The 10,093-nt window shown below is 34.8% G+C and overlaps 2 protein-coding genes across 3 annotated transcripts; one reads left to right on the top strand and one right to left on the bottom strand.

Annotated features, from left to right (window-relative positions):
• Nucleotides 1-1,308: 1,308 nt before the first annotated feature.
• Nucleotides 1,309-8,425, bottom strand: LOC149480366 (uncharacterized). The gene is made up of 4 exons (XM_089706678.1): nucleotides 7,826-8,425; nucleotides 7,512-7,688; nucleotides 5,045-5,172; nucleotides 1,309-4,887 (listed from the first exon to the last, which is right to left on the bottom strand). The coding sequence occupies exons 1-4, from the start codon at nucleotides 7,914-7,916 to the stop codon at nucleotides 4,099-4,101; spliced, it is 1,185 nt and encodes a 394-aa protein (XP_089562804.1). The 5' UTR covers nucleotides 7,917-8,425; the 3' UTR covers nucleotides 1,309-4,098.
• LOC149480365 (uncharacterized) lies at nucleotides 5,970-9,858 on the top strand. Of its 2 annotated transcripts, XM_089706679.1 has the most exons (4): nucleotides 5,970-6,014; nucleotides 8,515-8,637; nucleotides 9,182-9,335; nucleotides 9,531-9,858. In XM_089706679.1, exons 2-4 carry the CDS (start codon nucleotides 8,525-8,527, stop codon nucleotides 9,750-9,752), a joined length of 489 nt encoding a protein of 162 aa, XP_089562805.1. In that variant the 5' UTR covers nucleotides 5,970-6,014; nucleotides 8,515-8,524; the 3' UTR covers nucleotides 9,753-9,858. The 2 variants fall into 2 exon arrangements, with proteins under 2 accessions (XP_089562805.1, XP_089562806.1); XM_089706680.1 differs by lacking the exon at nucleotides 5,970-6,014 and having other exon boundaries at nucleotides 8,338-8,637.
• Nucleotides 9,859-10,093: the final 235 nt, after the last annotated feature.

Genomic DNA, 10,093 nt, shown 5'->3' with positions numbered 1-10,093 from the left:
TCATAAAGTTCAGTTTTGTTTAACAGCTCTTTGCTATTGAGGTACATGAAATGGCATACCATAAGAGTGAGAGAGATCGCTACATCATTGTTTCTGAGTACATGTAAAAAATATTACGTAACGACTACGGAGTACGGAGTACCGACTATTGACTAACCTCTCCTCCTATGAAGAGGCATAGCAGCGCCATCTTGCGTCTTATGTGGGTTCCAAGAACATCCTTACACCATCTTCTCCACAAAATAGCGACATCTAGGGAAGAATTTGCTGTATAGTTAGATTACTCATTTTTAATTTTGATATAAAATTGTTAATAAGAGGATTGTGTATTTGAAAATCTTCATTATTGTAGATAATAATTTATTATATTTTAATCATGGAATTTAATTTATTCATTCAAGCCTTAGGTGATCATTGATTGTAGAGTGGCGAGGGTAGTTTTAATTTTAATACTGTAGTAGTAGGTAAACAATATTTTTTTTATGTGGAATGTTAAGAATTAAATTAAAACAATATTTAAGACAATTTTGTTTATTTATTAAAAATTAGTCATAATACATATAACTTAAATACCTACTCGAGGAATATACAGGGTGTCCCAAAACTCAACGTCAAGCCAAAACGGGGCGACAGGATTGATTGTAACCATCATGAGAAAAATCTAAAAAAAAATCTATCCCATGCATTTTGAAAATTATGGGCATTTAAGAAAAACCTAAAAATTTGGTCAACCTGTAACTATTTTTCGGTTATTGTGGTTAATTTTTATTATTTTTGTTCATTTAAACTTTGGAACCGTAACCCTAAATATCATTTCTAGAATCACAGTCAAAAATAATGACACAATTGCCCCAAGTTTCCTTGAATTGAAGACTATTTGTTAAACTATGAATTTAAAATTTTCTAAATTTGTCGACTTTGACGGCCCCTCCTTTAAAAAAAATGTACTAGAGTGCCTTGGCAAGTGCCATTAAAAGTTGGCGCATTTAATCAGGATTGTAAAATAGTACAATACTTGTTAGTTTCATACTAAAAAAAATGAATGAAAAATAAAAACCTCAAGTAACCCGATTTTTGCTAACCCTTTTTATTCAGTTAAAATGTTTTTTATTCGCACAAACTCTTGGTAGGTTCTTAGTTTTACGGTAAAATGATGAGAGAGATGGATAGTGGACATGTTTGCCATGAGTGAGCGAGACAGATAGTGACGCCACTTTTACCAAAGTCAACAAAAGTAAGTAAAATTAAAAAAATAATTAAAAATCTTGACCTAGTTTACTTTAGGTTTATTGAAATAAAAGTCAGATAGGGAAATAACATTATTTATTACAACAAATGTTCAAATTGTTTGCCATCAGCCTCAATACACGCCCTACATCTTCTTAAAAAAGATCTACTTATTTGCCGGGCATATCCTCGAGTGTTGATGTCCTCAGCAGCTTGAGAAATTCGTTCTCGCAGATCGGCTACACTCTCAATGGGCTTTGAATAAATTTTTTCTTTGAGAACGCCCCAATAAAAAAAATCCAGGGGATTTAAATCTGGGGAACGGGCTGGCCACGAGATAGTGCCTGAACGTCCAATCCACCTTCCCGGATATTTCTGGTCAAGGAAATTTTTTACTTGCACTGCGTAATGCGCTGGGCAGCCATCTTGTTGATACCACATGTGGCGAAGATCTGCTAGTGGTACGTCCTCTAACAAAGTTGGTAAATTTTCTCGTAAAAAATGTAGGTAATTCGTGCCATTCAAGTTCTCAGGCAGCTCAAAAGGCCCAACAATTTTGCCGTTTAAAATTCCGGTCCACAGGTTTACTTTAAAGCGATACTGGGATCTGTCTTCTCGCATTAAATGTGGATTCTCCACATGCCACTCGTGAAAATTGTGTAAGTTTATGTAGCCATCTTTTTTAAATGTACATTCATCTGACCAGAGAATTTTTTGGATGAATTGGGGATTTTCATTATGCCTCTGTAGCATTGTTCTACAAAATGAAATCCTTTCAGGATAATCTCGAGGGAGAAGACTTTGAACTCGTTGTACGTGAAACGGATGCATTTCGGCTCTTTGTAAAACACGATGTGCTGTGCTTTTGGGTATTCCCGTTCTTTCTTCAATTCCACGAACTGAAATACTTCGGTCATCTGCGACCTCTTGCAACACTTCTTCCTCGTAAGGAATGCGAGGTCTACCTCCAGCCCGCATTTGATTCGGGAAATGGCCGCTCTCCGTGAGTGAACGGTGCACATTAACAAACACGCGGTGATCCGGATAGCGCTCTAAATTTGGATATCTTTCACGATAAAGTCTAGCGGCGGCACTTGCGTTGCATCTGCATTCCCCATAAATGAGGTGCATGTTTGCATATTCTTGTGAAGTATAGCGAGTAGGCATCGTAGATAACAAGGGTATTATGCTAATACCAAAGTCCAATTCCAAAAGAAAGAAGCCAAAGTTGCCGGTATGTAATCAACAAGTCCAATTCACAATAATCCAAGTCCAAAAAGAGAAGCCAAAGTTGTCAGTACTAAATCAACACAAGCGAATACGGAAAGGTGCGCAGTAGACGAATGAGCGAAACGTACTAACTGATGTCAAACTGGTAGCGTAGCCATTTGCTTGGTATGGCGTCTGTATCTATTTCATTCGCACTCGTTTAAACGACGCATCTTCGTCTCACTGCGTGGCGTCACTATCTGTCTCGCTCACTCATGGCAAACATGTCCACTGTCTATCTCTCTCATCATTTTGCCGTAAAATTAAGAACCTACCTAGAGTTTTTGCGAATAAAAAACATTTTAATTGAGTAAAATGGGTTAGCAAAAATCGGGTTACTTGAGGTTTTTATTTTTTTATTCATTTTTTTTTGTATGAAACTAACAAATATTGTACTATTTTACAATCCTGATTAAATGCGCCAACTTTTAATGGCACTTGCCAAGGCACTCTAGTACATTTTTTTTAAAGGAGGGGCCGTCAAAGTCGACAAATTTAGAAAATTTTAAATTCATAGTTTAACAAATAGTCTTCAATTCAAGGAAACTTGGGGCAATTGTGTCATTATTTTTTACTGTAATTCTAGAAATGTTATTTAGGGTTACGGTTCCAAGGTTTAAATGAACAAAAATAATAAAAATTAACCACAATAACCGAAAAATAGTTACAGGTTGACCAAATTTTTAGGTTTTTCTTAAATGCCCATAATTTTCAAAATGCATGGGATAGATTTTTTTTTAGATTTTTCTCATGATGGTTACAATCAATCCTGTCGCCCCGTTTTGGCTTGACGTTGAGTTTTGGGACACCCTGTATAATTATGTAAATCGAAGCTCCTTTTGAAAAATACAGATTTTATTATTCTAGCATATCTATACAACTGATAAACATATATTTTAATATGTATATTTGAAATACGTATAAGTCCATACACTGAAAATAATGATCATTTCGACCTTACAATTAACTATTTTACGAAATATAAAAATAAAAACATAATATTATCATGATAAAATAGCAAGTTTACTAAATACTTGGTATTTATTACAGGGTTTTTTATTTTTATAAAAGGGTTTTTCATAGACAAAGCCATGTGCTAACACAACTACTATCCACCTGAGATAATATAATTGGAAATTGATGAAGTAGTTAGCAAGTTGTGATACCTACTCATTTTTAGTTACTTAAGTATGTTTTTCACAGCAAATCCATTTTAACGTGCGTTTTGAATAGTTTCTATGCGCTGCCCGCTATGTATAACTGTTTATAAACAAATAGCTATTGTCTATTGTTATACTCCATAATCTATTTATTATTTATCATCTTAAAACCAATGACTATAAAGAAATCCTTTAAAAATAATATTTTATTCCGATTTTCATAAATAACCCAAAAAATAACAGTCTATATGGGGTGTCGTTCTATTTCACAGGATTTTAAATATTATTAAAATCACCCATTGCACCCCAACTTCTTTAAATTATTTGCAATAATCTTAACATTCGTTAAGTAAACATAGTAAACATTACATTCGTTTGAATAATACTGGTCATCACTTAATTTTCATATTATAACTAAACCACGCAGTCTTTAAAAGTTCTGTCAACAGAACACGTATGGTCTTACACATATAGGACATCGATCTGATGCAGCCAGACATTTTCTTAGACAGTCGGCGTGGAAGAAATGAGCGCAAGGAGTCACTCGAGCTGACTTCATAGCCCCGAGACAAACAGCACACACATCTTCCAATGTCGACAATTCTTCTACTGTCGCGCGTCGAAACCTGGCTAGAGAGTCACAGGCCTCGTTCAGTTTAACCAATACTTCCCCGAGTCTATGTCTTCCGTGCACGTAAACACAGATGTATGCAACGAGCAGAGCGAGCCTCCAACGCTCGTGCCACGCAAGAGCTGGCACTAACGGTATCGCTATTGCAGTCGTGATACCTCTTGCCCAAACTCCGCAATACATTGCCTCCATTCCTTCTAGTCTTTCTAATTTCATAGCAGACAGCGCCAACGGCCATAACTCCAGGAACGTTCTTTCAGTTAATAAATAATAAGTTCCTGTAATGAGAGTGTAAAGCAGATTTGGCCTGTAATGTTCCAATCCTTGTTCCAAGCCTAGTGTAAGGAGAATAAACGTCATGGTCACGATAAACGTGACCGCTTTGGTCCATTCGAGTACTATTTTGGTAGCAGACATTGCAAGGTGCTTTACTTGGGAGTGACGAGTAACATTGACATAGGGAGACCAGTCTTCTTTTGTGCATATTTCTTTAATATAGTTCACTGAATATGTGATGACATTGTAGAACATGAGCGAGTAGAGGCAGGTGAGCCTGCCACTTGATACGAGGAGGCGGTCACATGCAGTGAAGATCAGCAACTGTAAAATTTTATAATTTATTGTATCATTTCTTACAAGAATCTTCTAGGAAATGTTAATTAAATATGTTTAAAAGAAAATTTATGCAATGTACATTTTGAAATTGGAAAAATTTACTTAAAAAAAATCAATCTTGGATTCGAATGCACTATCGCACCTGGCTAATCATTGTGGAGAGATTATTCAGTTGCAGAAACAGTCGTTCTGCGCGGTCAATAGGGGAGTATGCAGTTTTCAGGACATATAGAACTCTTGCTACTGGAGCTTGTAGCCTTCGCGCTATCTCTGAAAAATATATTACTGTTTATTATTTGATTCCTTCACTGAATGATTTATCACAGGTTACTTAAAAATTAAAATAGGATTATCGAACTTTGGTCAATTTTAGAGTTAAGTTTTGACGGAATATGTATATGTATTGAGAATTAATTTATGGTACAATACAAATTTCTAGATAAGCCCTAGATCTAAGCCCTAGATAATATTTATAAAAAATATAGTTTTTCTGGTTTATCTTTAATCAGTTTTATTTTTCGTTCGTTAAATGTCACTTTCTATTGTCCACCAGAATATCAACTTTCCGAGTGAACTGATTTGCATAAATTATTTCTAATTTATAAAAAAGACTTAGCGATAATATTGGACGCGTAATACAAAAGGTAACCAAGAGCAATAAATTACCTAAGTACCTATTTTTATCTAAATAGTAAATTGTTGAAGTGAAACTTCTTTATCGGGGTTGGAAAAAAATTTAGTGTAACATTTTTTCGTTACGCGTGACTTTTTTCCGTTACGCGCCATCTTGTTCTTACACCTACCACGCGTGATTGGATTTAGTAATAAGTTGCATACCTATAGTAAATATTTTTTTTTAAAATAAGGTTATAAAGAAGTTTTACTTCTTACGTGTGTACACTAACTAGTACACGCATACATTTTTTTTTAATAACAGAATAATATCGACTAGATAAATGATTGTTTCCCTTTCGAATAAACTGCAACATTTTCACTGACCTGACATCCCTTAGGAAAATGGGAATATAAAAAGGCAACTCTTTTCAAAGGAAATCAGTTCAGAGCTGGACTCCTTAGAAAGAAATAACTCAGCCAACTCCATAGATTCTCTGGTAAGTTTAAGAATCATGTTTTTTATTTGATATAATAATTTCTTAATTATCCATTATCCAATAATCCGATATCCAACTACTATTGTCTGGCCCACTATATCTAGTCTATTTTTAAGTTCACACTACCATGTAGGTATTTACAATGTCTTTACAAAAACCTTAACAAAAACTTATTCGGTCTACAGAAAATCCATAAAGAACTAAACTTGAACTACACAAAGTAAATAATTTCTTAAATTTAGAATGAGAGAGATATTATTATAATTAAATCCGTGACTTATGATCGTATGTAAATAAGAATAGTATTTATTCATCAGGCGATTCCTTTGAAAACCATAAGTAAAAATAAATGAATAATATCTAAATTTAGACTATAAATTCACGGCGTATATATCTTCTCAAACATTTCACAATAAAAAGAAAAGCTAAGCCATGTATAATCTGTTTGTATACGTTTCAAAAATATAAGTAAAAGTCCGACTGACGCACTTACGCTGGCTGCCGGCCAGTTTCCGTCGCTCCATTCAGCTTCATCGACAATGACCTGACTCCCTCGCAAATACATCTATACGTGTAAACAAAAATATTGTACGTTACAAATGCTTCTATACATATAAATCATCGTACAACTTTCTTTATAGATCTAGATCTTTTTAATAATGCAAAAACCGTTACAAATTAAAAATATTGTACGGTTTGATTGTTCGTGCATTTAACGAATGTCTGCCTTATAAGTAGGTGTTCTCTGTATATATCACCCTATGTACTTAAATCGAATACGCAGAAAATGGTGACGCTCTATAGAAGAATTCAATAATATAGTTACAATCATAAACAGACTACGCATTTAATAAATATTTTAAAAATGATTCATACCAGTACTTGCACTCTGTGTCGATAGGTTTTCCGCACAGGTTTCCCGTATACCAAATTTTTCATCCTTGAGTTGATTTAATACATGTTTTGGCACATATTTCGAATGCTAAAGAGATTTAAAACGTCTTGCCAGTTCGATTTCAGACAATTTTATATTGCCGGCCGTGACCTTATTATTCACTCTAATTGTTATTTCTAAATGAAATCTCAAGGAATTATTTGACTAACGCTTCAAGAGGGATAAATTTACAATACCTACCTACACCTTCTTAATATAAACCGGAATTTGTTATTTCCCTGATAATAATACCATTATATATTTCCGCTAATTTTGCAAATAGTTTCATGATTGCGTTTGGGATTACGGAGGCGGTACGCCTAGGTCAGGTTGGCACACCCCCATGTTTACAGTTTGTTTTTTGTTTGTTTCTCTATTTTCGTATTTTACGTATTACCGTCCATTCAATAATATTGACTGATAGAAGCCACAACACTGACAAATTTTCCTGCTTCCTCCATTTAATAGCGGTCAGAAAGCTGTTTGTTTTGAGATTTTGCTGTCTCCTAAAATATACCTATTGGTAGTTTTCTGTAATAATCCCAACCCCGATCGATACTTACTTCGCGCAAGTTTGACAACGGCCGGGTACCATCTAGCTGGGTATCGGTAGTTGGCAGAGATGAGGACTGGAACCACAAAGCATGTGTAAGCGGCCATCAGCCAGGCTCCCCCTAGCGCCACCAGGAGACCCCGTGGTGCCCAGTATGGGAGAAGAAGAACTAGCGATATAAGCCACACTGAAACAATATATAAGCAAGCATTTTGAGAAAGTAAAACACAAAGACCTATCATATATAAGACAACGCAAAAGATTATGTACACACATGTCATAAATAAAATTAAAGTTATTAAAAAAAGTCAATTTAATACATACCGATATTAGCTATTTTATCCTCGGATTTCATTTGAATTTTCGAGAAAGAATCACTTCGGATTCGACCGCGTACACGTGAAATCATACCCATTTTAGAATTAAAAGTGAATAAACAGTAACAGACAGTCTTTTAATAAAATTAACCTTAAGATTTCAAACAATATTTTTTAATTTTTTTTCAAAACGAAAAACACTTTTAAACGTTTGATTGTTTTTCAATACGACTGGATTGAGCAAACTATGTCACATGAATGCGCGCTACTTGGGCGGCAGGTCGGGCGGGCGGCGTTGGCGCTCAGACTGACCCATGATCACATGCACAGTGCCAATTTATTTCAATTATTTTTCATACACTCTAAATATCGATATAAACTTTAGTATACAAAATGTATTGTGGTATAAACTTAATGCGTCCAACATTTGTTGCGCTACATTATTGAAACGAATACATTGGACGTTTTATATAAAAATTAATGCATGCGTTGCCCACGTCATTGCCTCCTGAAGAAAATTTTATTTTTGATGCATATTTGTTTACGTGTGTAATGAACCCTGGAGGTTCAATGATATCGGAAAATTTATGTACATATGAAAAATTTAGTTTATAGTCTCAATAACTAGGTACATCGGTATAATTTTACCATAGGTACTTTGTAACAAACTGATTTATCGTGTTACGCATATTTCAGGACTCTGAAAATGCATCATTTACTTTACATTCTGCTAGCAGCCAGCACATTATGCATGGCACATTACAGAGGTTACGAGTCTCGTAACCTCATCGAGAGAGAGGAACCCCACCCCGTAGATGGGTAATAGATGATAGACAAGTTATCGATGTATGTGGGCTCAAGCTTCGGTTTTTAATTTGCAATTGATTTATTATTTTATTTATTTCTTGTTCAAATTTCAAAATGCAAACAAGGCAAATACTTTTGTTTTTATTTATGTTCCTCTTAGCTTTTTTTAACAGGCTATTACAGCGCGGCAATCTGCAGCATCTGATTGAGTGTGAGTATAGAAATATCGTAATTAAGATTCATCCAGTATAATAAAACATTCCATTTTAATAACTAAGTATTACTGATTTATGGAATTCGAAATCATTTCAAATATGTAACTAAATATTATGAAGTGGCAAGTAGGTAAGTGTTCGACTAGTAAGTAGTAACCTACACCTTACAGCAATACAACGTAATTTTATGAACCAGCGATAGCTCATCAAAACGTTCTCATACATGATACGAATTTTACAGTTGCTTCTATGGAGTTTATGCAATAAAGACAGTGGTCTATAAACTCAAGCAATTCAAGTAGAGATGATAAAAGTTAAAATAGCTATTCATATGCTTTCAGAACTTTAGTCGAATGTCCGGTTTGCGAAAGCAGTCTGTCGTGGTTGCCAAATCATGAAGAATGTAACATTGTAAAAGGAGAAAAACGATACAAGAAGTGCGAAAGAGGAACATATATCAATGAAGTATGCGGAGGCCGTCGGGATTGCTACCGAGTGAGACGTCATTTTCAATTTTTTCATTTCCCCGTATTAATTTATTATTATTTTTTTTTTGAACGTAGATAGTTAACTACAAAATATGTTTTAATAGAATAAGATATCAAACAATTTTTCTGTAAAAAGAGAGTAAATTATTCCCAGTTCTTAAACGCTTTAAAAAAATTATATTTCATACTATGTTTACAACAGGGCCCTGGTGAACACTGCACGGAAAAAATGGACTACGACGTCTACGGGCAGAAGTGCGCCCACGGCTACTACTGCGACAACAATTTCAACGTTTGCACTGGACTGGGCTACGCCATCGACAGCCACGTGCGTTGGATCCTGAACCACCCCTACCGTTACCCCCTGCGATCGCAAAACGAAGAAGATGCTCTGAACTCGAAACCTCTTATGTTACTCGCCTAAAATACCCCTGAAATTACATGTAACGTACTTTTTCGATTAGGCTCATTCGTTATGAAAATACAAAAATTGTACTATGAATAAATGGCATAGAATATCTATCCCACTTTTTTATTTGATATCCAAATTTAATAGTGATGTGCACGCAATAATTTTTAAGTGTGTCCACTGTCCATCACTACATGACTGTACAAATGTACAGTCATATTTACATTATTGTTCGCGGATAGGGAATTTTTGCAAATCTTTAAATAAAGATTTGCAAAAATTCCCTATCCGCGAATCGAACTAGCTAAAATATTAAAAAAAGGTTTTTATACCAACAAAAGACGAGACGAGTATGC

Source organism: Colias philodice, chromosome 18 (assembly GCF_061535455.1).
Source record: "Colias philodice isolate Cphi_HAF_F1 chromosome 18, ilColPhil1 Martin Lab GWU primary, whole genome shotgun sequence".
Taxonomy (NCBI): domain Eukaryota; kingdom Metazoa; phylum Arthropoda; class Insecta; order Lepidoptera; family Pieridae; genus Colias; species Colias philodice.
Note: the sequence above shows the minus strand (reverse complement) of the source record. Positions and strands in the feature narration are given on the sequence as shown.

What these genes read in the sequence shown, in the direction of transcription:
- LOC149480366 (XM_089706678.1), bottom strand. Translation starts at nt 7,916, where the DNA reads ATGGGTATGATTTCACGTGTACGCGGTCGAATCCGAAGTGATTCTTTC. An exon ending in CGTTGTCAAACTTGCGCGAA is followed by an intron (nt 5,173 to 7,511) that starts GTAAGTATCGAT and finishes TATATTTTTCAG; the next exon opens with AGATAGCGCGAAGGCTACAA. An exon ending in TCTCCACAATGATTAGCCAG is followed by an intron (nt 4,888 to 5,044) that starts GTGCGATAGTGC and finishes AAAATTTTACAG; the next exon opens with TTGCTGATCTTCACTGCATG.
- LOC149480365 (XM_089706679.1), top strand. Translation starts at nt 8,525, where the DNA reads ATGCATCATTTACTTTACATTCTGCTAGCAGCCAGCACATTATGCATG. An exon ending in GAACCCCACCCCGTAGATGG is followed by an intron (nt 8,638 to 9,181) that starts GTAATAGATGAT and finishes ATATGCTTTCAG; the next exon opens with AACTTTAGTCGAATGTCCGG. An exon ending in GCCGTCGGGATTGCTACCGA is followed by an intron (nt 9,336 to 9,530) that starts GTGAGACGTCAT and finishes TGTTTACAACAG; the next exon opens with GGCCCTGGTGAACACTGCAC.